General features: G+C 39.0%; 2 protein-coding genes across 3 annotated transcripts; one reads left to right on the top strand and one right to left on the bottom strand.

The window, feature by feature from the left end:
- Positions 1–40: 40 nt before the first annotated feature.
- Positions 41–7,922, top strand: coq4 (coenzyme Q4 homolog (S. cerevisiae)). Of its 2 annotated transcripts, none has more exons than XM_005470360.4 (7): positions 41–172; positions 1,788–1,940; positions 2,931–3,027; positions 4,126–4,228; positions 4,346–4,475; positions 4,993–5,086; positions 7,392–7,922. In XM_005470360.4, the coding sequence occupies exons 1-7, from the start codon at positions 109–111 to the stop codon at positions 7,567–7,569; spliced, it is 819 nt and encodes a 272-aa protein (XP_005470417.1). In that variant the 5' UTR covers positions 41–108; the 3' UTR covers positions 7,570–7,922. The 2 variants fall into 2 exon arrangements, with proteins under 2 accessions (XP_005470417.1, XP_003445227.1); XM_003445179.5 differs by having other exon boundaries at positions 42–172; positions 1,785–1,940.
- A 7,546-nt stretch (positions 7,923–15,468) lies between these two features.
- On the bottom strand, positions 15,469–23,381 carry bspry (B-box and SPRY domain containing). The gene is made up of 6 exons (XM_003455579.5): positions 22,783–23,381; positions 22,035–22,133; positions 19,474–19,704; positions 19,330–19,355; positions 19,112–19,236; positions 15,469–16,528 (listed from the first exon to the last, which is right to left on the bottom strand). Exons 1-6 carry the CDS (start codon positions 23,170–23,172, stop codon positions 15,993–15,995), a joined length of 1,407 nt encoding a protein of 468 aa, XP_003455627.1. The 5' UTR covers positions 23,173–23,381; the 3' UTR covers positions 15,469–15,992.
- Positions 23,382–27,943: the final 4,562 nt, after the last annotated feature.

Consider the following 27,943-nt stretch of genomic DNA (forward strand, 5'->3'; position numbering starts at 1 on the left):
GGCTGGGTTTTTATATGGAAGCCCAAAGGCACCCCTCTCAACGTAGTTTGGGCTGCTCCGAAACACAAAAAAAGTGCTACACTCACGCATGCGTACTACCGCAAAAGAATGTGGCTGCTGATACCCTTCCGATGGATCAACCGGCGGCGACACTGCTTTACAGTTTCTAAAGGTACGAGTTTAAGCAGGTGTCCTCTGTGTTACAGCTTAGTGTTCTTAAAAATAAACCTGGTGGTAAGTTGGTGAAGAAGTAGTGTGGGAGCCTCGCTGTCAGCATGCACCAGGCACAGGGCTACGCGTTACTTAGCAGTATGTTAAGCAACTGTTAGCTTAACATCAGGGAAATGTTAATCATTGTTTACTGAATCACTCTTTAGAAAAAAGCAGGCGTTGTAGCAGGCGAACAACACATATACCTGAAAGTAACTCACCCTACATTGGAATGATCTTTTGACACGTCATCAAACGGTGCTGAATGTCAGTGATTTATAATTCATATAAATGAAAGTGTTCTCCATCTTTGTGTCCCATGTGTTTCTGGTGCCATCTATTCTCATGGAGCTCATGCAGATCAGATGTACGGACACAAAATGTGACGTAAATTAAGCACACGTTTCTGCCAAAACACATACACAAGACAGGACTGTGGCTTCCTTCTTCAGAAGGAGCCAACATTGTTGTCATTATTGTTTTGTGTTTTAGTTTTTGATTTTATCACTTACTTTAATCAGTTTTTCACTTTGAGTTCAGGTAGGTTTTATTGCTTGAAAATACTTAATTTTACTGGTTTCAGTGTTACTTTTAGTCCCTATAATCTTTGTTCCATTGAGGCCATACATTAGAGGAAAGATTTAGGAAAATCAGTGCAGGTATTACAATAAAAACTCATCTGATGGCTGAAACACAACCCTCCATCATATCATATGTGGTTGGAGTTAGAATTTGGGAACTCTATCTAATGGAACATTAGAAATGGAACAAAGACTTGTTTATGAGGAGACGGAGACTTATTTTTACATTATTTGAACAATGAAGGGAGAGAAACACATAGTGGGAAATATTAATTTAATTATGGTTGTGTTTTTTTCCTTTGCTCCATCTATCTATTTATCTTTTTCATTTTTAGATTTATTTACATTTAAGCATCATCATATCATCATTATTATTATTAGTAGTATTATTATTGTTATTATAAAAAAGTAATTATGTGAATGCTATATTCTGCCACCATAACTGTAAATGTGACAACTGTAATATAACAACGAATGACTAATTGTTTAAGTGTTAATAAAAATTAAGTAAAAAAAAAAACATCTTTTGAAAGCAGTTGATTCACATTGTTCAAGACATCTAAAGTCTCAATACACATATCCATCAATGCCTCATCAGCCAAGCTATTATAAAATATTTACCATACTAACAGATAGTAACTGAGGATATTTCCTCTGTATTTTTTAATGTAATTTTAGTCAGTTTTCCAGGTTCAAAAAAGTCATTTCATTTAGTTTTAATCTGTTTCAAAAGTCTAGTTTTTATTTTCATTTTACTTAATTAAAACTTTTTTTCTTTTTTCCCCTGTCATCTAGTTTTAGTTAACTCTAATAACTTTGATGTGCAGTGCAGTCTGTTACTACAAATAAATGCTCTGAATGGTTTATCCTGCCATAAAGGTTTTGGTATTTAGACACTCCACTATCAATAATCTGTTCAGTTATTTTTTGTTATAACAGCAATAGTCTGTATAGAATAGTCCAGTGTTTAATGCCACTCCATCTTTTCCTTAGTAGTTTGCGTTCAGCAGCTGCACAGCAGCAGCACTGAGTTTACAAACATCCACTACGATGGACTGTACCCTGGACATATTCCCACCACCGCCGTTCAAAAAGCTCTCTTGTCCATTGGGTCAGGTGTGGCGGCACTGCAGAACCCCTACAGACATGGTGAGACGCTCATATAAGCATTTCTGCGTGCACTGGTTTTCTTTCTGTGTGTTAGACTATAAATCGGTTAAGATGAGGATATTTAATCAAAGTGCTGTTTACAAGGTCACGGATAAACCTTAAAGCACAGCTGTTTTTGGACTGAGTGGCGTTGGAGTTAACGGTATAAAATTTAGTGCCAACATTTACATTTGAACTTTTTTGCCTTCGTGTCTGAATCACAGTGATCGGAGCCTAACCTTAATTTACATGTATTTTTTTGAGGCAGTGTTTTCACTGTACATAATGTCTTCTTGGTCTCCAAAGAAAGAACAAAATAGCACAAAAATATGTAAGAATAAAAAAAAGCAAAGTGTATTTTTGGCTTCTTGGTAAAACTGATCTCAGCCAGTATCCAACTGATAGGGATGTGAACAAGTCTGTGACCTTGATGTGGCTCCAGATTGGGATTGTTTTCCATTTTTCAGAAATGATACCACTGATTAGATTCTTTTCCCATGTACTGATTAAGCGTTTTGTATTCATTCTCAAGGGCTTATTCTCTGGAGACCTTTAGTACGTGACTTAAAATGTCTTGGAAACAAAAATGAGACTAAATACAAATTACAGCCACATATTAGTTACCCTGAAACCTAAATGAAGGAACAGAGTCTTAACACCTGTCAGCTGACATTTAGTGAGGTTTCTCATGACATTCACTGCTTAGTATCGATTCATGTCCAAAAATAAATTGATAAATAAATGGATTTTTTTTAAAATGCATTTTTCACAGGCACAGAGGTCTTTCCCAGCTCCGTCTTTAAAGCAGACTGATTAAAAGTTTGTGAAGTTTCTGAGTATTGTTTCCATGATGAGTAAACAGTAGTGACCTGTTTAGAATAAACACATGGTTTCTTTACTGTAAATAAAAATATCGTCAACATTTCACTGTACTGTCATGATGTTGCACTCGGTGCCCTTGGATTTCATGAAACTCTGGGTACTTTACAGACATGGTTGCAGTCCTCGGGGAGACAACGGGACACCTAGCGCTCATAAAGCTCAGGGACAGGATGAGAAATGACCCTGAAGGCTACGCTGTCCTAACGTGAGTCAGTGTGGCAGAACGTCAGAGTGCTTTCTGCTTCAGGCACATTTAAAAAAAATGTGAATGAATTTGGATCTTCGAAGGATGCTGTTTAAAATGTTAAAAAAAACAGAATACAGTGATGTGCAAATCTGATAAACCTGTAGTTTATTCACAATAGAACATAGAAAACAAATTAAATGTTTAAACAGAGAAAATGTATCATTTTTGTAATTTGATGGCAGGAACATGACTGGGAATAAAAAGAGCATCTTTGAGAGGCAGCATTCCTCAGAAGTAAAGATTGTCAGAGGTTCACCAGTCTGCAGAAAACTGCATCTACAAGTCATTGAACAGTTTCAGAGTTAATGTTCCTCAGTGTAAAATTGTGAAGACTTTGAGTTGCTCATCATCAACAGTTTAGTCGGAGAATCTGGAGAAATCTCTGTGCGCATAGGCAAGGCCAAAATTGGTACTAGATGTCTGTTATCTTTGGACTGTCAGGCGGCGCTGCAACACTTCCAGAAATCATTTTGAACACAGTTCACCATGCCATCCACAAATCCAGGTTAAAGCTCTATTGTGCAAAGAAGAGCCCAGATGTAGATCTGAACCAGGAACCCTGCTGTCCTCTCTAATCTATCCATTTAAAGTGGATTGAGGCAAAGACAAAAACAGTTCTGTAGTCAGAAAAAATCCAAATTTAGAATTTTTGGAGCGAAAACATGGACGCTGCAAGACTAAAGAGGAGAGTGACTATTCAATTTGTTATCGGTGCCTGCATCTCTCTCTAATGGTATGGGAGTGCAACAGTGCACATCTGGAAAGGTAACATCAGGCAACTGAAAGGTATATAGAGATTTTAGAGCAACATATGCTCCCATCCAGATGATATCTTTTTCAGGGAAGGCCTGAAAGCAAGACGATGCTAAAGTGAAAATATGACAAAGAAGACCCAGGACTGCTGAGCAGCTGGAATCCAAAAGTCCAGCAGCTGGTCTCAGCTTTTCTATATGGTTAAGCTTGCATTGCATTGTGTTTTTATTTATATTTTACACAGCATCCCAGCTTTTTTGGAATTAGTGTTGCGCTTTATTATTATTTGATTTGATCTTGCAGAGAAAGGCCGAGGATCCGGCTGTCTACGCTCGATCTGACAAAGATGGCTTCGCTGCCTGACGGCTCCTTTGGGAGGGAATACCTCAGATTTCTGGAGGACAATGTGAGTATTTGCTGATGTGATGTGCATATGTACATGTTTTTTTGTGCATTTGTAAACACTTATTGTTTGATATAAACATGCTTCCTTCCTTCTTCCGTTTTTGAATTTTTCCCTCAGGATGTGACTCCTGACTCAAGAGCAGACGTGAAGTTTGTGGACAACGAGGAGCTAGCTTATGTCATGCAAAGATACAGAGAGGTCCACGACTTACTGCACACCTTACTGGGCATGCCCACTAACATGCTGGGTGAGTCGAGTTCTGTGTAATCTGAAAATGCTATTTTCTGACATTTACTTTCATCTGCAAAGTAAAAGTTCATTTATAGAAACTTCACAGCCAAGCCATGCATTGTTTTTATATAGTGCATACCTAATTATATGTCAGTGAGAGTTATTCTGTGCGTGTCTGAACAAATGTTTCCAGTTTTACAGCAAAACTGGATTTGAGATTTGAACTTCATTGTTTCTCTCCCAAGTTTTCTCATCCAGTTGTCTCTGCAAACCTACAAATCTCTAAACCTACATTTTAAGTCCATTTGATATGAAGTGTTGACCTGAGCTTTCAGTTTTGCAGGCATCTCCTATTTGACCGATTCTATATCAGAATAAACCTGCCAAAAACTCTGAGAAGAGAAATAGGGTTTACACAGAAGTTATTTTTAATACACTTAAAAAAAACTGTTGGCTGACAACTTCTCCTTTTCTTTCTCCTAATTTAATCTTTAATTTGCATGTTTGTGTCCTTTTCTGTGTCTTCCGTTCAGGTGAAGTCGCTGTGAAATGGTTTGAAGCTGCTCAGACTGGGCTTCCCATGTGTGCTCTTGGAGCTGTGCTGGGGCCACTACGGCTAAATGCAAGGTATAGTTGGGATAACAGGAGAGTTACAGTTTGACTGACTTGCTGAAATTTCTGTAAGTGTTGGGTTGAGTCTGATTACAGGCTGCCGTCTGTTTCAAAAAGCAGGAATAATGTTGAGTTTAGAGCTAAACTCCTTATATGATAAACTCTGAATACATTAACCTCGTGTTAAGTTTGTTTGCAGGTTATGAAAAAATGTGACATCATCAGTGGAGCTCTGATACCAGGATTCTCCATTTTAATACAGTATTTCAATTCAATTCAGTTTCATTTATATAGCGCCAAATCACAACAACAGTGACCTCAGTGTGCTTTATATTGTAAGGTAAAGACCCTACAATAATACAGAGAAAAAAACAACAAGACTTCCCACCAATGACCAACAGGGCGAAAGAAAAACTCCCTTTTAACAGAAGGAAACCTCCAGCAGAACCAGGCATCTGCTGCTTTCAGTTGGGAATGACACACTGAAGAAAACCAGAGATTAATAATAACTAATGATACAATTATAAAGGTGCGCTCTACATCCATTACTATTTAATCACAAATCGGTCACATTAAAGGCTAAAAAATGTATATTTAACTGGAAGTTCAACATGAACATCGATGCGCTCTGTTGCATGCTTTGATATTAAAGGAAATTAAATCAGAGCTGCCTCAGCAAGAGGGGAAGAGTCAGAGAGAAACTCAGGGCTCAGTGAAAAACCCCGCCAGAGCATCTGTTACCTTGGTAACTAAGGCTACGTTCACACTGCAGGCGAAAGCGCATCAAATCCGATTTTTTTGACCCTATGCGACCCATATCCGATCATGGTATGACAGTGTGAACGACACAAATCTGATATTTTCAAATCCGATCTGGGTCACTTTCGTATGAGGTACTGAATCCGATACATAGCCGATGTTTTAGAAAGCGACTGCTGTTTGAACGGTCATGTCGCATTAAATCCGTTTTTTACGTCACTGACACAAAACAGACACCAATTATCAGCGCCGGAGAAGCGCCCGAGAGGACATCGCGAACGCTTCCTGGCCATCCAGTGTAGATGTTAGTGAAACTGTTGGGAACACAACGTGAACATTTTATTTGTACTGTATAATCTGCAGATTCTGACAGAAATCTGCAACTATCCTTTGAAACACCGCTCCTCTAAAACTGCAATAAGGATAATTATTAGGTTATTTACATTATTATGTAAATAACAAAATAACTTGAAGCAAAAATTGGGAAACGTAAAGTCCGAAGTCTTTATATTAAGGGCCATCAGTCAAACACTATTGTTTGGTCTGGGTCTAAACAGAGCGTGTTGTGTGTGGCGTCTTCTTTTGCGCAACCCAGACTTTAAGTCAGCTCCCTTCCTGCAACAGAATTCTAGCTTAAAAAAAAAAGAAAGAAAGAAAGAAATCCAGCTATTGAACATCAGATAAATATCGTTCTAAAAGGGGAACAGCAAGCTCAAGAGGAAGGAATTCAATGTTGTAATCAGTTACTCTCATGAAACATGACAAAGAGTTGAGTAAAAAATAAAAAGGGGGAGCCAGAGGGAGAAGTGAAAACCCGGACCCCTCTCCAAGTGGAGGTGGAAGTGAATGTTAGATTGTACACAAAAGTGTTCACTCCCAAATCCATATCATTGAATTCAGGTGTTCTGATCACTTCCATGGCAGCAGGTGAATAAAATCAAGTACCTAGTCATGCACTCTGCTGTTATAGGTGCAAAGGGTGGGCCAATATGTTAAACCCCATGGATTAAGAATGGGATGTTACTCAAGTTCATATGCTTGTGAAAGCAGATGAGCGAATACTTTTGGCAATATAGTGTATGTAAATCCATCTAGGTCCATTTCTGGAGTATTTGACGTGTCATTGTTTCTTGAAATAAAAAGCAATAAACCATCTCAGTTACCCAGAAGCCAAACTTGCATTTACTGTCATCATCGAATGACCGCCTCATCTTAATAACAGTTCTTCACTTTCAGTTCAGCACAATAGAGAAAATAACCGAGGCGATCAGAAGTCCTTTTGTACTTGGATTTAGTGGATACAGTGTAAAAAATCCAAAGTAAAACATCTGGAAACAGTAAAATCAGTGAAATCCTGTAAGTGAGTACATGTGCGTGGGTGTGGGATGATGACATGTATGTGGGCTGTTTGCCTGCAAATCATAGTCTTCCTCATTTAATACCTGTGAATTTCCTCAGTATCAGGGGACTTTGTTGTGACTTGTTTATTTGCCAGGTTTCCTCATTATTGTTATATGACGCTCTCATCTTCCTTCTTTGTGTTTCCTTGTGCCTCTCCCAGTCGTTTACAGTCACTCTTCACATCTTTGGGCCCATGGGCTCTGCAGAGCGGTCGGCGTGCTCGCTGCGTCCTCAGCATCTTCTACGAGAGGCGCTGGGAACAGAGCCTCGAGGACCTCCGGCTAGAGCTCAACATCGAGCCACCTCCTGTCATACCAAAGGCTAAGAAGAAGACCTGAAAAGGGAAAACATAATGAATGTTCTGGAAATTGCTCTACAAGAAACTAAACCAGAAATGTCTAAAAGATTCTGTGGAAATTTGTAATGCTGAGGGGGAAGGGAGAATTTCCCTCTTGGCAAAGATTTGAAAAATCTTCTTTCCTGTTTTTCTGGTTTTAACGGAAGATGATCTCAGCTGATGAGACGCTTTGGATTCTGCCAGATAACGGCTCTGGTTCAACACTTTCAGTAACCTGTTAAAAATGTGATGTTGCGTAACTGCAGTAAAAAAAACAAAATGCAAATAAATTAATTAATAAAGATCTGAATAAAAGTTAAATCTAAGTTTAAAAATAAAGTGACTATACACTCACTGGCCACTGCATTAGGTACGTAATATAATAAGTTATATGTAACTAGAATTATTAAAGTTGTTGTAGTTATTAAAACAGGCTTATTTTTTGACACTATTATTACTTTTTACTCAGAAGTTGTAACCTCAGCCACTGTGTTTTTAATTTAATTTTAATTTATTTATTTAGGACAGTGCATGTTAATGAACATAAATGTAAAAAAAATTACATGAATGTAAACATACCAGATTATAGCCAAGGGCTAATTTCCATCTGTTGTCCTTAAACATAAAAAAATAGACATAATAATTCATAAAAATTCATCATTCATTCATAATAAAAGCTCCATCACCAAACTTACACATACACACTATTCTATTCCCAAATAAAACATTAAAACTATACAACTTATACATGATCACACACTTGATTTGTCCATAACCAGTTTTTAACCTTTGCCTTAAACAAATTGAATGTAGAGCATTCTCGAATGGATTGAGGAAGACTGTTCCACAGATGGCCGCCCTTGACAGAAAGGACGTTCTGCCCAAATGCTGTCCGTCTGTGGGGTATAAACATGTCTCCTCGGATTGTAGCTCGAGTGGTCCTGTCTGAGCTTTCTTTATGCCTAATGAACTCCTTTGGTGGTGGAGCAAGGGAGTGTAAGACTTTATATATTAAACACACTCTTTTAAGTTTCACTAAGTTATTGAAGTTCAGTAATTTATGTTTTTTTAACACATGACAGTGGTGGTGGGAAGTTGGTTTTTTGTCAAGTAGTTTTAAACTTCTTTTATAAATGTTTTCAATAGTTTTAAGTGTTGTTGGACAAGCAAGTGACCAGGACGTCAAACAATAGTCCATATGAGAGATGATCATTGAGTAAAAATAAGTTTTTGCAACATTCATATTTAAATTATTACGTATATGATTAAAATTTCGATTATTAAATTTAAGTACCTGGGACACTTTATTTATGTGACTCTTGAAGGATAATGTTGGGTCTAGAATGACCCCAAGATATTTAAATTCTGGAGCTAATTCAAGCTCTACTCCATCCAGGAATATGTTTGACTGCTTCAAGTTTAAGGGGCGTTTTGAAAAATACATAGTTTTTGAGGTGTTCAACATTAGGCATGAGTCCTCCAGCCAGCTGTGCATTAATGCTAAAGCAGCTGTAAGATCTTTTGCCACCTGCTGGACACTATTTGCTTGCGTATATATAACTGCATCATCCGCATACATTTGAGCAAATATATTTGGACAGACTTCAGGTAAGTTATTGATAAAAAGAGAGAACAATAAGGGCCCAAGAACAGATCCTTGAGGAACCCCTGTATCACAATCTAAATATGGAGATTTAACCCCATCCAACACCACACACTGTTTCCTGTGTGAGAGATATGAGGCAAACCACTGAAGAGCCTGACTGGAGATATTAAACTGAGTCAATCTGGACAACAATATCTGATGGTTTACAGAGTCGAAAGCCTTCTTCAGATCTAAAAATACAGCTCCAATACAGGGACTCTTGTCCAGCAAGCTCTTCAAGTTCTCCACTAACATACACAGGGCAGTATCTGTGGAGTGATGTGCCCGAAAGCCAAATTGCAATGAATGTAATGAGGGTTGGGTGTTTTCTAGGTGAGCAGTGAGGAGTTTAACCACCCACTTCTCAGCTATTTTAGATATGACCGGGAGTATGCTTATGGGGCGATAATTAGCCATGTCAGTCTTATCTATTGTGTGCATGTGGCAGAGTTCACTGGATACAGTGAAATACATCACAGTGTTCTAAGTTGGATTTGTGGTACTTTTACAGGAAGATGTGTTTACACAAAATATCTGCTCTTGTTCATCTGTCATTGTTCATTATCTGAAACTTGAAATGTGCTCTCAGGGGTATTCTGACTTTTTGTTTTATCGCCTGGTAAGAGCGATAAAAGAGCGAAACATCTTACCTCCACTGGGGCGGAGCCAACCTTTGCAAAATCTCATTCTCAGAGGTCTCTCATACCTTGTAGTATAACTACAACGTTTTAGGTTTTTTATGTTTTGTTATTATCTTGGTCTAAAAATCCCCACAGGACACAAATTGAAATTGAATTTACAAAACGAAAATAATCTAAAATGCTGATCAGATTGAGCAATACTTTGTAAGGTTATAATAGATTAGTGGCCACTTTATTAGGTGCATTTTGCTAGTAGCAGGTTGGGTTTCCTTTTTGCTTTCAAAGCAACCTTTATACTTCATGTCATAGATTCAACAAGGTGCTGGAATCATTCCTCAGAGAATTTGGTCCATATTGACATGATGGTGTCACACAGTTCGTGCCCATCCATGATCAAAATCTCGTGTTCTACCACAACCCAAAGGTGATCTATTGGATTGAGATCTAGTGTCTGGAGGCAGTTGAGTATAGATCTCACTGTCATGTTTTAGGAAACCAGTGTGAAACCGAGCTTTGTGGCACGGTTTGTTATTCTGCTGGAAGTAGTCATCAGACAATCAACAACACCTGAGTGTTATTGAGTGTCAGGTAGGATGTAGGGTTTAACAGATCCTCAGTTTGTACTAAGGGTCTGCAAAATGAACCAATGAAATACTCCCCACACCATTAGCAGCATGAAGTGTTTATACAATGCAGGATGGATCCATGATTTTATGTAGTTCACACCATGTAGTTTTCTGACCCAACCATCTGAATGTTGTAGCACAAATCGAGACTCATCAGAGCAGGCAATGTTTTCTAACCTTCTGTTATCCAATTTTGGTGAGCCTGCATGAATCATAGCCTCAGGTTTTGGTTCTACAGTAACAGGAGTGACGCCTGGTGTGGTCTTCTGCTGCTAAGTGGTGGTTTGAATTACTGTTTCCTTCCAATCAGTGTCATTCAGAGAACTACACACTGGATATTTTCTCTTTTTCAGATCATTCTCTGTAAACCGTAGGGATGGCTGTGCAGGAAATCCCAGTAGATCTGTAGTTCCTGCAATACTCATGCTGTCTGGCAATAACAAACATGCTAGATTCAAAGTAACTTAAATCCCCCTTACTTCCCCTTTCTGATGTTCGGTTTGAAAATCAACAGGTAGTTTTTACTTGTAAGTAAAACACTGTACATAATAAAGTGGCCATTTAATGTGTAAATATTGCCAGGTGTTTAGGGTTTATATAAATGCTAATATTGATCTGATATCCATGCAGTGACTAATTTCAAAACTGAATGCAGTTGTCAAATGACTGAGGAACAAAAGCACCTAATGATTCATGAACTCTGATGGGGAAAGCAGTATGTGATAGGGCAGCTGTGTTCCTTGACCTTTTGACTGTCATATCGCAAACTTTACTCTCCTTTTTACAGTAATAACGACACGAGGAGGAAGTAAAATTCTGTACACCTGTAGTGCTGTAACGGCCGAACAGAAGCACCTTTCCTGTTAAAAACATAAATTTCAGTGAGGTCACAAGAGATGTTTTTAAACTAACCCTAATTCACTCCTCAAAAATATAAGAACAGAAAATCTTTGTTTAACTTTTCCAATTTAGTATTTCAGATACAAAATATAATTTTCTTTGGGCAAATGCCTGATTTTGTCTCAGATGTTAAAGTGCCCTCGTTATAAATGAAATTATCTGTTGCAGAAGAGAGTTTTATATGCAGAGTCTACTGTCTTATAGTGATTGCTACATGCTGGAAAATTTACTGTGTACATAACCGTTTGTTGCACATCCTAATGACGAAGCATTTCTCCACCGCCTGAATAGGGAATGGTTTTGTACGTCAACAATTGCTATCTCCTTATCCAGACTGACTGATTTTTCTCCAACTGATGATATTATAGGTAGTATAATGTTTGCCACACCATCTCACATGGCGAACATGGCGAACATGGTGGCAGTTTTGGTGACCTCTGGTGAATGCTTGTCGAGGTGCTGTACTCCAGACTACCTGAAGAACCGTAATGGATTGTAGTATCATGTATTATGATTAGTATCATGATCAACGGTCTTTGATCAGTGACCATTAGCATATTAATGATCAAGGAAGTGACCTCACAGCCCATTGTTCATTTAGTGGGCTAGTTTCAGTCATTGTGCAAATGTACTGTTTATAAGGTTGTGGGAAGCTGCAGTCAGCTGAGACTGAAGAAGTCACTTGGATGAGTGACGAAACGGTTCTCCTACGTCCAGATGAACAGAATCAACCTTTAGGGATCGCTTTTTGGAGGTTTACATGTTTCCTCTCTGGTGCTCCTGTATGTACAATCTACTTTCCAATTTAGGGTTATGAGGGGGCTGGAGCCAACTCCAGCTGTCGCAGAGACACATATACCCATGACCCATTTGGAATTGCCATTTAACCTCAAACATGCATGTCTTTGGATGTCAGGAAACACCTGGAGTACCCAACCACACAGAGAACACAGAAATTCAGCCCGGAAAAGCCAAAGCCTGGTGGATTCAAATCCTGGAACTTGTTCTGTGAGGCATCAGTGTTAACCACTGCACCACCAGAGTCAGCAGTCTTGGGCAGCCACGTCGGTTTCATTTATCTTAAAATTTCGGGAAGTTATTTCACAGACTCTCATTGACAGTATGTACCCAGTTTGGGAATATCCTGTATTTTTGCATGACTGACTCTATCCGTGGTCCTCACTGTTCTGACGAGGAAACTTGGAGATCACAACCAACATCAAGCTTATGATGTCGGTTTCTTAGGTCGGACAGTGGTGCCCTCTAGTGGTTAAAAAGTAGATGGCGCTTCAGTCAGTGAGGAAACACTCCCTGGCCACTCTGTCAGTCACACCCTGTTAAGCTGCACGCAAAGGCAAATATCCGGTCGGTCAATCGCATGCGACCAATGCTTTAAGATGATAGCCAGTGATGATAGACAGCACACACATTTAAATCTTCATTAAAAACACATTTATTTTCACATTTATTCTGCTTGGAATTTGGCACCAGTTGACATCCTCATCCTTTGTTGTCGGATTTTATTTGTATTGTTTTTATTTCAGTTTTTAATCTTATTTTATTTTAATGTTAAGTATTGTATTAAAATTTCCTGATTATTTGGTGTAATTTTTCTTGTAGCTATATACTTTTAATGCACTTTTACACAGCTGACTTTGATCAACTTTATTGTTCTAAATGTGCTATATAAATAAACATGACCTTGACATGATAGGAAGGCAACAGCCGTTTAAATAACGTATTGTTATATTCAAAGCATGCCGAAGAGATGTACACCTCGAAGCAGCAGAAGACTACACCTTGATTTCTGCTGCAACATTCAGATAATAGTGTCAGAATTTGGTGTAAAGTATATGAAAGCATGGGTCAGGCTGCTGGAGGTGTAATGGTGTGGGGGATAATTTACTGGTTCATTGTGTTCCCCTTAGTTAAACCCACAGCCTACCTGAGTGTTATTGTTGTGGGAGATTCTCAACACAGTTGTGCAGCCGACAAATCAGCAGTAACTGTGATGTCATCATATTAATATGGGGGGAAAAGTCTGAGGAATGTTTGCAGCACCATTGAATCCCACGAAGAACCAAAAATGAGAGCCAACCATGTACTAGCAAGATGCACCTAATAAAGTGTTGATTGAATGTATTATAACGTTCAGTGATAGATCAAGTTCCAGCTTCTAAATGTTCGACTGTTTTTCAGCAGTTTGAGCCTGTGTCTTTTTCTGCCTTAAAGGTCAGAATTGATCACTTAAGAATTTCTAATTTCCTGCATAACAATCTTCCCTCTCGCATTTTCAAGGAAACTTTGAAGACTATTGGGTTCTGTATTTTACTTTTATTGAATGCATCACTGTCATTAGGTTGTGCACCGACTGCCTTCAAACACGCTGTTGTGCAACCCATTATTAAGAAGAAAAACCTTGACCCTAATGCTCTAACTACAGGCTGATCTCCAAATTCCCTTTTATGTCCAAAATCCTGAAAAAAGTAGTTCTTAAGCAACTTCAGGCCTTTTTAGATGTTAATGGTACTGGTGAAAAGTTCCAGTCTGGTTTCAAACCTCGCCACTGTACTGAGACAGCTTTATTAAGAGTTTTTAATGATCTTCTTTTAACCGTTGATTCGGGTTGCTCTGTAGTTTTAGTTTACTAGATTGGACTTCTGCTTTTGATGCTGTTGGTCATAACATTCTTTTATCAAGGCCAGAGGTTGTTCTCTGTTGCTATGGTGCAATTGTCTTCCTCTTCTGCTCGTATTTACTGTGGTGTCCCACAGGGGTCCGTTTTGGGTCCAACTCTTCTTCTTGTACATGCTGCCCTTGGGATCCATTTTCAAAAAATACAATATCTCCTTCCACAGCCATGCCGATGACATCTAAATTTACTTTCCCCTGAACTTGGATGTCTCTGCCCCACTGCCGCCATTGTTTAACTGTCATGATGGCAAAGTCTGGTTATCACATAATTTTCTCTCCCTGAATGAAAATAAAACCAAAGTTATTATTTTTGATAATCACAGCCCTTTGGGCCAGCAAACTGATACTCTTGGTCCTCTTGCTAGCCATCTCTCCCACACTGTAAGAAACCTCGGAGGATTTTTGCTCTTTCAAATTACAGAAGCAAGTGTCCACAGTGGTTAAAACCAGTTACGTTAGATTTCCAAAGCGAAGCCCTATCTTCCTCTGAAATACCTTGAAAAACTTATTCATGCATTTATCACTAGACTGGACTACTGTAACTCTCTCTACTTGGGCCTCCAACACTCTTCTCTCCATCGTTTGCAATTAGTTCAAAATGCTGCTGCACGCCTTTTAACTGGTACTAGAATGTATGATCACATCACTCCAGTTTCAGTTAACTTACACTGGCTCCCTGTCAAATATCGTATTGATTTTAAAATTCTCTTGCTTACTTTTAAAATTTTAAACAACTTGGTGCCTAGCTATCTAGCTGAACTCCTCTACTTGTATAACCCCAAAAGAGCACTAAGATCTTCTAGTCAGATGCTCTTAGTACAACCAAGTTTTCGGCTGACGTCCAGAGGTGATCGTGCCTTTGCAACTGCAGCACCTAGACTCTGGAATGACCTTCCTGTTGATATTCGTACTTCTGAGTCTATTCAGTCTTTTAAATCACGTCTTAAAACTCACTTTTTTACTCTGGCTTTTGAATCAAACTAGTTCGACTATCATCCGGCTTGTTTTTTATGTTTGTCACCTGTGTTGTTTGTTAATGCTTTATTTTTAACTTTTCATTCTCTTTTTGGCTGATGTGAAGCACTTTGGTCAACGCTGTTGTTTTTAAATTGTGCTACAGAAATACATTTTGATTTGATTTGAACCTTCACAAATGCCCTTTTTTGTGTGAGATTTATCAAGAAGTATCACTCTCATACATTTACATGTGGAAAATGACCAGTAGCTGGATTATTTGAACCAGCTTCCTCCTGATTACCTTTCCCGCTGCCCGAAAGTACCAAAAATCCAACTTACACCAACTTAAACAGCACGCTGTGCTTCACTGTATCCCAGTGGACGCTGCCTCACATACACAACATCAAACACTGCTGCGGCTCAAATAAATAACAGGGTAATATTAGACTCAAGTAACAAAAGAGTCAATTTTAATAACTCCTTTACTCACCACATAACATCTAAAATTTTGACAATACAAAACAATTTCAGATTATTGTTAAAGTGAGTTTCTTTTCCACATTTAAAATAGTCCTGGATCAACCAGAATAAGTGATGTTTTCTTTGTGGATGCTTCGTTAGCAACATGTAATCATACTAAAAACAAAAATATTCTTTATAAAAAAAATTGTTATTACTATAACAACACTACTTTATAATGTGATCAGCTCACAAAGACATTTTAGCCTAAAATAATTAGAAAGAGTAAAAAATAAAGGTGTCTACAGCAGGAGTGAATAAATAGAAACTGAGCCTGTGTCTGGAGTTCTCATTACTGCTCAGACAGCGAAGCTGCTAATTAAATCTACATTAGAGGACGTTGTCTCTCTCTGTGGTTTCTTCACATCTTTAATGCTCATTTAGCAATTTTGGCACTATATAACTGTGTGTGTGTGTGTGTGTGTGTGTGTGTGTGTGTCCATCAGTGCAGTATGGTGATATTGCGGTCAGTCACGGCAAAGGCCGGCAGCAGCGGTGCACTGAAGTTCTGTGAGACTGAGTACAGCACAGCGCAGGAATGTGGCTCATAAAACAGCAGCGTCTGACTTGGCCAGTCCAGCAGCAGGCCCACCCTCTCCGGCCTCCTCGCCACTTGTAGCGGCACCTTCTTCCCTGCGTGGCAGAAGGAGTAGTCTCCGTCGTAGTGAGACAGCACCCAGGACTGACTGTTGTGGCCCAGTCGAGCCTCGTTCCCAGAACCTTTGCGCTCCAGGGAGGCGTAGCAGACCCCAACTTTAAAGGCGCCGCTCTGGCCCACGTCTACCACCCAGCTGTGGGTGCCGGACGACATAGAGAGCGAGCCTAAGGCGTTGGGCCAAGAGTCAAATCGTGCTGGGTCGTAGGCTGGAGACTGGCGTGGTTTTTTGTGGAGGAAAGTTAAAGTGCAGAAGTCATCAGACAGAGAGAGAAGAGGGCTGACTGTGCGCTCATCGAACTTTAAACACGATGATCCATAAGCTGCGAGAAGAAAGGAAAAGGGTCGATTACTATCATGTTTTTGTTTTTATATTGTTTCGTCATTAAACATGAGAATATGCAGTAAATACAGAGAATATAGAGAATATAAACAGGACATCAAGCAAATTCTGAGCGCTGCCAAACAGATGGCACATGGCCTCTTCTCCAAACACAGAATACCTGGAATTACTTTACAGTACTGCCCCGTTCATCTTCCAGATCTTCCTGATATACCAGTAACTCCTGAATTTCTGACTTGCACCAGTATAATGTGTTTCAGTTTACCCTACATTCAGATGTCCAGGCACAACAAACACACACACATTAGGAAATCAGATCATCTTTGGAGATAAATGTGTGATTACATGCTTATATCTGTGTCGCTAAAAAATAAATGTAACCACCGTATGTGCTTTATGTTAAATTTGCCACAGTTAACAGGGATATTTTGTAGGGCGTGTCCGTCATTGTCTGTATTGACAATGAGAGTGACGTTGTCATCATCTTAGTATGAAATCTCTGTCTTTCTTTCTGCATACTCACCCTACATAGTCAGGAGTAGCACACATGTATATCTTAGGTGTCTGAAGGTTGTTATCTATATCACGCATTATGATGTCATCATGTTGTTTAGGAACCACCTACCAATGACCTAAAATAACACACTTGTAGAATTTGTGCATCAGTAACACTTTAGAAAAGCACCGTTTTGTTTTAATTTCACCACAGTAACACCTAACTGGAGATAATCTATCTGAATTTCAGGCGATGTACCACACCCCAAAAACTCCTTACACACATACATCTATAAACTTGCCTAACAACCACCTTACAAGGGACTACAATAACATTTATATAGTAGAGTAGGACCTGAGCATTGCAGGGGACCCACAAATAAGGACTCATTCTTCCTGCCCAGAATTGATTAATCTTCAATTTATTTATATAAACAAGCTCTACCACCCCTGCTTTTAAAACTTTTATTACAAATGTAGTAGACCACCACATGTAACATTTATGCAACACCTGAAAATGAAGAGTAATGATATTTACCAGCATTTTTTAATACAATTATATTTTTAATGCTAGTATAATTGTTGTAAATGTAATTATATAATTTTAATTTTCAAATTCACTATTTTACAAAAAAAAGCAGGAAAAAATGAAGCACATTTATTTTTAGATTAAGATGCCAAATTATTTAGTTGGATTCCTGAATAGAAAAATTAGTTTTAGTAGCTGAATGTTGTTCTTCATGAACTCCTGACCTCTCAGACACAAGTGCCAGATCAAATTTGGGTATAAAAACATGAACTCAGTTTGTTATTTCTCTAATAAATAACACAACTTGAAATTTTAAACAACATTTTAAAAATCGATTAATTCAGAAAATATTGTGCAGGTAAACTAAAATTAAAATGGTCATTATCTGTATGCCTCATTTCAAGGCATAATTTTACTAACTGTCACATTTTAAAGAGAATTTAGAATAATCATTGAGTTTCAGTTACGTTTGACTACTTTCAAAGTAGTACAATAACTACTTTCCTTTTATGTGAGAAACAAAAAACTAAAATTGGTTTTAACCATATTTTGGATATTTATTTTATGCAGTATAATGTACCGTTGTTAAAGAATAGGGTTGGGTTAAAACTGCATCCAGGACAGAAACAACTGCATTATGCTGCTAACACAATCTCGACTTTGCAAGCACCTACACAGACGCTAAGCTAGCCAAGAACCCAGAGTGATGTTAAAGCTGAGTGAACGCTGACCCCAGCCCAGCAGCCAGACCCTGAACTCTAACAGGTAACAACATGATGAGCAGTCAGGCTGTAGCCTCTGTTTCTGCCTGTTGATGTTTCTAAAGTAGAATGTGTGTGTCTGCAGCCTCAGGTTTATATAGTTAAATGCTGATTATGAGACAATGCATTTAAGGTGATTTTATGGAGAGAAATGAAGTAGTAGTAAAACAAATTACTTCCTCCTAGGTGTAATTAAGTAACATACTGCAATACTTTTAAGAGAAGTGTTCTGTGTAACAATTCCTTTTTTTGATTGATGATCCCAACACTTATCACACGGAGCAGGGCAAATACCTCCAACGTGAATAACCATTTGACCCTCAGCATGAATGTAATGTCTTTGATATGCTGCTTAGCGATGGTGGTGACTCTCAGAGCCGAGCCAATGAGAATCAATAATGGAATAGGAATTGCTAAATTCTTATCAATTCCTATTCCTATTTAAGATTTTGCTAAAATTAGGATTATTTTAGGATTCAAAATTTTGTTTGATTAAGAATCAAGAGAAAATATGATTATGAGCCATTTTCTTACATCTGTATAAACTGTAATTGGATATTATACTTTTTTCTTCACCTTTCTTTCTTGCAGATTTTCTCACTCCTTCTGTTGAGTGGATCTGAGCATACTCTACAAAATCCACTCTGTTCATAGATTTTTAAGGTTGGTAAATACACTGTGTAGTGCTGCAGTGAAAACTGTTATGCTTTTGAATTTTGAATGTGCTGCGTTTACACAAAATGATTAATAAGTATAACATAAATAAAAATCTACTGACCGTTTGGCCCGAGCAGCACTGCAGTAGCCCACAGACCCCTCAGCAGCTTGCTTTCAGTGCAGGACGGGTTCAGGCTGAGCTGGTCTGTGTCACAGGGCTCACCGACCCCCTCTGCCTCCTCCACCCTGAGACAAGCAGGGAAAAGAGGTTTGATGATACAGCTCCTGAGCAAGAAAATAGTATTCACAAAATATTGCTTTATAAAAAACAAACATTACCTTTCAGCTATCTCCTGGACACTGGTCTGAAAAATGAGACATTAAGCAGGTGATTACTCTCAGTGATTATGACTGTTATCAGGATACAGTTATTAGAGCCGCCCCTGTTAACCCCTTCCCGTCAAAGCTTCCCGAGTCTCTCACCACCAGCTGTGCGTCGGGAGTGTGCGTCAGCGTGTGCACCAGGCGGGAGCGTGTTTGCGACAGATTCGTCAACGCTTGGCCCCAGTGGGCCCTCTGGGTGAGGAGACACTGCTCCACACGCTCCTCCTCTCTCTGCACCTCCTCCAAGAGACGCTGCTCCTCCTCCTCCAGGGCTTCACGTGCAGCGCTCACCTGTGCCAGCACCTGCTCCCTCGCCTTGCTCGCCGCTGCCTGCATAATAAGACAGCAGGGAAGAAGAAATGCACGAGTGTGAAGTGAAAATCCTTTGATTGATTTATCAATGATTTCCTTTAAAATCTGGCATGAGAAAACTGAAAATAAAACATTTACTGAAATCTGTTGATTTTATCATGACTTTTATCCTTGTGTATCTCCCGTGAATTAGTCTCACATGGTTTTTACTCTTTTAATCATTTAGTGTCACTTGTACAGTTCTTTGAATATCAAAAATGTGTGAAAAATGCCATAAAAACCACATCCACAGTCCCAGAACTAATTTTCACATCTTCATATTTGAACTGACTAACATGACAATATACATACAGCCCACCGTGACCCAATCAAACTGTGGCAGCTATCTGAGATGTTGGCCTGCTGTAGCATGGGTATTATTTTTAGTTAAATGGAATAAAAATAAAAACTAGACTTTAAAAAAAATGTAATCTAAGTGAAACGCTTTGTGAAATCTCATTAGTATCATAGTAACATCCGTCCTTTAGTATCCATTATTTTGGTAGCAATTTTAGTAGAACTTGGCTGATGAGTCAGTGATGGACGTGTTTATTGAGACTTTGAAGGTCTACAAGTCTGTTTTTTAAGAAGTTATGTTTTTACTGTAACACCTGCACTGAGTTTCCAAAATCTCGCCCTTGACACATGCCCTGCATGCAATAATAAAGACTAAAACTAGCACAGAGACTAATAAAAACTAAACTAAAGCCAAACAAACTAAACTGAAATAAAAAACAACAACTCTGGAACCTGACTGAAACTAAAGTGAATTACATAAAAAGTAAATAGAAAATGCTGTGGTGTAGCAGGTTTTCCGATATGGTTTTATTATGATTTTATCACGTTTCGGTTTGTTTGATTGTGTCATCACTGAACATCTCCAAGGAAAGTTTGCTGTGCCTCACAGCAAGACGGTTCCCAGTTCAAATCCCTGCTGGACTACCTGTGTAGAGAATTTTTCCCGTGGCGGTAACTTTCCCTCCACAGCCCAAACATATGCATGCTAGGTTAGCTGGTGATTTCAAATGAGCCATGGATTTGCATTTCATAAAGTATTTAGAATAAATCACTGTATGAACGTACAGCTAGAAAGCTGCTTGCAGTCAAATGCGTTGCTGTAATAAATTCAAGTGCAAGCAGCATATTCTGATAAAATTCGTCACACTGTGATGTAGTCTTGCTTTTTTAATGCCCACTTCCTGTCTGGTATTCTATCCTATAACTCAAACACTGGGCTACACCTGCGTCTAATGGAAGCTGCTGCTGCTCATAAGCAGTGGCACAAGCACTTGACGGTGGGCACGCACGACGGCTCGTTAATGATACTCCTGACTCGCACGTCTGACCAAGCACAGCAAAGTGTACAGAGATTCACTGACCACGCTCTTTTTTTCCACTGTGTAAAGTTATTTTGTTACAGAAACATTTGATTCCTGCTCAGGTGTGGTGGTAGTTTTCCACTTATCAGGCTTTTCTTGTTTGCTTGAGGCTCGATTTGCTCTCTTTAGTGCACAAGCACGACTTGCCCTGAACACCCATTAAGCTAAGAGAGGCTGCAGACTTTGCTACGTGCACTGAATCAGCAAGACTTGCCCCATTATTTTTTTTCCTATCTCTGTTGTTACAGTCTACATCCATTACATTTTTATATATTTTTAAGTCAGTGATTATATCAAAGTCTTTTAAACCATGTGAGCATATGTTATAAAATATATTATCATTATCTTTTCATTATTATACTCCCGAGTTAACACTTAATTGTCAGAGAAAACAAATAATTGCCTCCTAATATTTATAGAACTTATACAGTCGGTCATATAAAGGAATAAAGGTGTAAATGCATGTTAAGTTTTGTTTTACTTGCAAAAAAATTCAAAGAAAATTTGACCAATAATCAATTAGTTTGCATATTTATCAAAGAAATGTCCCAGTTACAGTTTGTTTTTCTGAAATGTGTGGATTTGCTTCTGTTTCTCTGCTTAATGTGAACTGAATAATTTGGGTTTAGATGGACAAAACACTCAAAATAAAGACTTCACTTGGGCTCAGAGAGTTGATCTATATATTTATATTATACTAATAGTAAATTTTTTTAAAAAAAAAATCAATAAATTGACTGATCAGTAGAAACAGATAGCAGCTTGTAGAAATTTTTATCATCATACACCAACCCAAAACGTGGCCAAAAAGTCACATCTGAAAAAGGATCCAGCCAATGTCAACACAATGCACTTGCTAAACAGGCTCCATAGCATTTGGATGCTGAGATCATCATGAGTGTGTGGTGAGCCTGGGTGGGTGTGGATCACCTGAAGCTTCTGCTCTTTGGCTCCCAGTGTCTGCTCGATAAACCTCTCAATCCTCAGTGCCTGCAGCTGCATTTTCTCACACACGTCCACCAGTTTGTTCTGATAACAAAAAGAAAAAAGAAAAACCTAAATAAGCTGCACACTGTCTGCAGTTCAGGAATAAAAAACACATTAAAAACCATGTGGAACTCATCAGCTGGAAACACAACAAGAAAATCCTGTATTCTCAAATACCGCTGAGAGGAATCAGCCACTTAAAGTGTGGCACACCCAAGAAAGGCCTAAGAACTACACAAACATTAACTTAACAAATATGGGAACACCCGGGCCACTTTGTTTCATAATTACTGTTATCTGGACAACTGTTATGGTTATACAACTGTAGGTGAAATATAAAAATCCACACTTTCTCAGTCACGATGGGCAAAGTCTTTCACAAAAACTCAATTAAATCAAAGTATTTTGACTTTTTAAACATGTATTTTGTTAAGTTTAGTCAGAAAAATGTCATTTTATGGTAAATAGGATTAGAAGAAAATAGTTGCCCTTAAAGATGAAAAAAGATTAAAGTTCCACTCAGCCAAAGTGAAACCTTCATGAAGCCATTTGGAGCCCTGTGGGCAGATTATTCCGGGTGAAAATGTGTATTTATTGTAGCTATACACCCCTGAGCTGAAAATGATCACTATTAAATCCCATATGACTGAAATATGTTCAAACAGCTGTTGCTTGGCTGCCCGAGACTCACCCTGACTACGGTGACTCTGGTGGCCAGAGGGGTCACGGTGTGTCCCTGGCAGGAGCCCACGGTGGCGCAGTGGGAGCAGATGAGTTTCTGCTCGGTGCCACAGTACCAGTCCAGCTCGGATTCGTGGTCCACACACAGCTCACTCTCAACAGAGTAGATCCCGGACTCGGTGTCGGAAGTGGCCGCAGCCAGTGAGGTCTTTCCGGGACTGCCGCTGATAGTCGGCCGCCGAGCGTCGACCGTCTTCTGCAGCTTCATTCCGCCTCCCAGCACGGAGAAAATGGGCTGCTCGCACTCCATACTCCAGCTTTTCACCGTTTTTAGAGTCTCCTCTGGGTCACCCGATGGGGACGAGCATGTTAAATCACACGTTTCGAAGTCCTCGGTCATGGCACGAAAGCAGAACAGGTGCACCGGCGGAGGAGGAGGAGTCGCATCAACAGCGTAGCAGTAACACAGGTGTAACAGGTGAGCGGAACGCGGAAGTAACAGGGATCTCAGAGGTCAGAGCCCAAAGAAAGAAAAAAGAAAAAAAGCTTCTGCCCCGCTGGTTTTCACACGAGCGTCACCTGATAGCCGTCCGTAGAGTTTGAAGTCATGCCATCATACAAGCAGGTGTTATAGGCCTGTGCGCCTTATGGCCTAATAGCCTGCGGTTACATATTTATAGTGTCTTTCATTTCCCTGTTTCACTGGTGTTCCTGATTTGGCCACTTTAGAACCTTTTTTTTTCTTTTTCAGTATGCAGATAAAACCTTTGGTTTTAAAACAATTACTTCGTTTAATAAAGCGCAGCTCAAAGGGCAGGATTTCAACCTTAGTCAGCTTTAATTCATAGCCCTACATTGTGGTTATTTCAGATGAAATTCATGCATAGAAAATAAAAATAAAAATCCTACTAACTGAGCAAAGTCCCTAAAATTCAACATGAACAAAAACTGAGTGGGATTTTGTAGAACAGGTCAGGGGACATTAGGTAAATCACACTCGGATAATTAATGAGAATCTTTCTTTGTGGACATTTATATATTTTATATACTTAAAATGTGTCAAATTGATTTTTGCTATACTTCAAACAAGGTAAAACTCTCATGTGTAAAATAAAAGGCTTTATTTCCTCATTTTGGCTAATTTATGGCGAGTTTCTGAGACCGTATCAATGCAACAATAGGGCGCTGGAGTGTCTGTTAGATACCTTTGTGTGAGCAGAGTGTAATTATATTTTTCAGGAAGGACAGGTGTGACAGAAACTCATGGTTTATTTTATGACTATGTGCAGGGATCTGCGGTGCGGCCACACCTTGAGACAGTTCATTTAGCAATACTGAGCAACACCCACTCTCTGGAAAAGCCAGTGAATCCAGAGAGACCTGGGAATACCCAATGTACACTTTGGAAGATGGTCTGCTACCACATATCATACCACAGCCAAGTCCATTAACAAAAAATGCCACTTGCTTTGTAAGGTGTGGCATCCAAAAAACACTCTTGAGCTGCCTCTTATTTCATTACATTTTGCTAGGATGAGAAACAGGTGCAGCGATTTATTGAGTTTCAGGCTTCTTGAAGGACATTCAAAGCTCTTCTTTGGATGTTGGTTTCCTTTTGTTCTGTTGTCTGTCCACATGATCCCACACGGCTTCATTAATGTAGAGCTTCACGCTTTAATCCATGAGTCATAGTTTTCCACTGTGTGTCTTTCTATTCAGGTAAGTAAATAAGTAAGTTAAGTAAGTAAAGTTTATTTATAGAGAGCTTTTCACAGATATAAACGTCGCAAAGAGCTGTACAACAATTAAAACACAATTAATAAGAAAAACAGACCAAAAATAGCCCTGATTAAACAGAAAAGATTTGGATTCATCACTCCATCAGACCTGTTGCCACTGATTTTCAGTCCAGTTCTAGTGTAATTTGGCACAACTCAGCCTTTACTCCTTGTTTCCCTTCCTTAAGAATGGATTAATGACAGCCAGCTGAGACCATTTCTGATGAGGCTTCAGTGAACTGTAGATGGATCAGCTGAAGGTCCAGATGTATCTCTCATTTCCTATTTTTTTTTTAGGAAATGTAGATAGTCTTTTTTTTGTCCTCCACTTTTCCAGATTCTTCCATTTTTTTTTAAGTCACACTGCACACCATGCTGAGATATGCTAAGTTTTCAGCTAATAGCTAACCAGCAATCCCCTTTTTGGAGCAATGTTATGCCCGTCAAACGGTGCTATCTTTGACATCTTTTGTAGATGTGTTATTGTGAAAGGCTAAAAGAAAGTGCCTTAAGATACGATTTAAAATTGGTTCTTTGCCCAGTTTTCATGTGTAGACACAGCTCTGGTTCATCCTTTCAGTTAGATGCTTTTCTTATGCTTGAATGATTCACGTGCCAGTGTTACGCGGTTCAGCAAATAAAAAACATCCCTCTGAAAATGGTCACGTACAAGGAGTGAAGTGAAAAGTGAAAAAGCAGCTGATGTCCAAAGAAAAACTGACAGACCTTTGGAAAGACGAATAATGGTCAAAGCACTTTAAATAGTAACAAGAAAGTCACCTGTACATTTAGGAGCAAACAGATCAGATCTCAAGAAACTCAAACCAGCAGGAGGAGACGCCCCCACCCCCGACCCCCACCCACCCACTCCTCCCACAGCCATGTCTTTAGAGAAATGAATAGGAGTGATTGACAGGACAGCGTCATGCCTTTTGGCTCAGATAAGGTGGGTTTCCACTCAGTTCACTTTGAACTGAGAACAGCAGAGAAACAGGGCTGCCATTGTTGTACTGACATAAAAAGCTGTTTTGTAAAGGGGAAACAAGTAAACACAAGACAAAGAGGTGCTTATATCATGAAATGATTAAGGGTTTCCAGCACACTGAGTTTGTTGTGGGAGAATGATGACTATGTGATTACATAGTAAAAGAAGGAAAACAATTAAAAGATTTTTAATAATCCAGACAAAAAACAAATGAAGCTCGCGCCTTTTCTGTCTCTTGATACATCCTGATGAGTTCCATTAGAAAATAAAATGACATCTGATATAATCGTAGTGATCAGTGATCTTAAAGAAGTAACTGCAGCTTCCCATCAATCTGGAAAGGGTTATAAGACCATTACCAAAGGATTTAAAGTTATACATTATACCATTATGCCATTATACAGTATGAAAGATTATTCACAAGTGGAAAACATTCAAGACAGTTGCCAGGTTTCCCAGGAGTCGACGTCCCAGCAAATTCACTCCAAGGTCAGAGTGTGCAGTGCTCAGAGAATAAAAAATACTGAGAGCTACATTTCAGACTCTACATGCCTGAAAAATGTTCAGCATGATAAATGTTCAAGTTCATGATAGCACAATTAGAAAAACACTGAACAAGTTTGGCTTGTTTGGAACGGGTGCCAGGATAAAGCCGCCTCTTTCTCAAAACCACGGCTTAACTTTGCAAAGGTGCACCTGAACAAACTACAAGACTTCTGGAACAATGTCCTTTGCAAGATGATTTTTGGCCATAAAAGACTGTCAGCATGGTGGGAGAAGGGAGATCATTTGGGCTTGTTTTGTAGTAACAGCACCTGAGCAACTCTGTATACCAAAGTATGTATTCTAAAGTCAAATGTGAGGCCGTCTGTGCAAGAGGGATCCTAACCAAAACAGCAGCAAATTTCAACAGAATAACTTAAAAAGAAAAGGAATGAAGAAATTCAGAAATTCTTCCATATTTCCTCTTTTATTAAGCATTTCTTCTATATTTTCAGTCTAACTCAAGCTGCTTGGTTTGAGGTTTCTGTAATACTGCTCCTGATCTCCAGAGGGCGCTGGCTCCCTTAACTAAACATAACGGGTGTTGGTGTGAGGTTCCAGACTGAGAGACCACAAAGATTATTTTAAATGACGACTCTACATGATAAGCTTCCTTAACAAGGATTCACTTTTAATGGTTTCATATTCCAGATTTTGCATGTTTCCTCTGCACATTCAGTCTGAAGAATAAAACTAATGGCATCTAAGACTGCATCTCTTAGCTGCGAGTTTAATTTGTTGTCTCTTTTCTGCAATTGCAAAATTGTTAGGATGCTGTAAATTGTCATGATCCCTGGGTCTTGACCCAAGGTGTTGTTTGTCTGTGTGTTTTGTGGTCATTTTATCTTTAAGGATCACATCCCTGTGTCTCTCTGTGTTCTGTCACCATGTTTGTCTTCTGTTCCTGTAAAGTTTGCATGGTTTAGGCTCTGTCTCAAAGGTAGCTATGTTTTCTGTTTTATTGTCATAACCTCTTGTCTCGTATGCATTGTGTTGAGTTTAACTTCCCTTGTCTTGTTATTCCTGGTTTGCTTCTGCTGTGTTTTCCGCCCGTTTCCTCCTCCCTCGTTATCTGCGTGTATATATTGTCTTAGTTTTCCTTGTCTCACCTTTGTAACTTTCTAGTTAGCAATTTTCTAGTATCTCCCCAGTTTAAGTTCTTTTATATTTTTATGTAGGGAAGTCCATGAATAAAGCTGTATTTTGAGTTCAATGCTGCTTCTGAGTCCTACAAAGTACAAAGTAACAAAATGTTTGAACTTGGAAAAGTAATTTTGAATTTAACAGCAGCAACAGATGTCAAAAATGTTTGGGACAGGGTTGTGTTTCTTTTAACAACAGGCCATAAAGGTAGAAACTAAGACGGCTGGCTGATGGGCTTTTGGTAGAGAAACGTTGCACCTCACACTATAGAAGTGCAGGCTTTTGAACTGAGTGCTGATAACATGCCGAATGGTCCCAGTCCTTTTTAGTCTAGAGGATGCGGCATCCAAAATTTCCAAAAACAATTTCAAATTCTGACCAAAGAACATATGGCTTCTTCTTTGCGTGATGGAGCTATCCTAACCTTTTGGATGCATGGTGTTGATAGGCAATGGTTTTTGGAAGTGTTCCTGAGCCAGTGCAGTAATTTCCATGACAGAATTATACCTGTGTTAGTGCAACCCTTATTTAATTTGTCAATTAAATAAGGGTTTGCGAGATTAGCAAATCATTGCAGACTGTTTTTATTTACAATTTACACAGCCTCCCAACTTTTTTGGAATTGGGTTAGTAGTTCCTGAAAACCCCCTTTTGTTTGATCAGCTCTTAATAAATGTAATTACACTATATCTACTTCCTCCTCTGATATCTTTTTTAATAGC

The sequence above is a fragment of the Oreochromis niloticus genome, linkage group LG7 (genome assembly GCF_001858045.2).
Source record: "Oreochromis niloticus isolate F11D_XX linkage group LG7, O_niloticus_UMD_NMBU, whole genome shotgun sequence".
In the NCBI taxonomy this organism is placed as follows: Eukaryota; Metazoa; Chordata; class Actinopteri; order Cichliformes; family Cichlidae; genus Oreochromis; species Oreochromis niloticus.

Bases quoted from the DNA above. Each gene is read 5' to 3' on its own strand.
- bspry (XM_003455579.5), bottom strand. From the start codon at position 23,172: ATGACCGAGGACTTCGAAACGTGTGATTTAACATGCTCGTCCCCATCG. The intron at 19,237-19,329 runs GTAATGTTTGTT...TGCTTGTCTCAG, and splicing joins GTCCAGGAGATAGCTGAAAG to GGTGGAGGAGGCAGAGGGGG. The intron at 16,529-19,111 runs GTCAGTAGATTT...TTCTTCTCGCAG, and splicing joins AGTGCTGCTCGGGCCAAACG to CTTATGGATCATCGTGTTTA.
- coq4 (XM_003445179.5), top strand. From the start codon at position 109: ATGTGGCTGCTGATACCCTTCCGATGGATCAACCGGCGGCGACACTGC. The intron at 173-1,784 runs GTACGAGTTTAA...TCTTTTCCTTAG, and splicing joins CTGCTTTACAGTTTCTAAAG to TAGTTTGCGTTCAGCAGCTG. The intron at 1,941-2,930 runs GTGAGACGCTCA...GGTACTTTACAG, and splicing joins GCAGAACCCCTACAGACATG to ACATGGTTGCAGTCCTCGGG.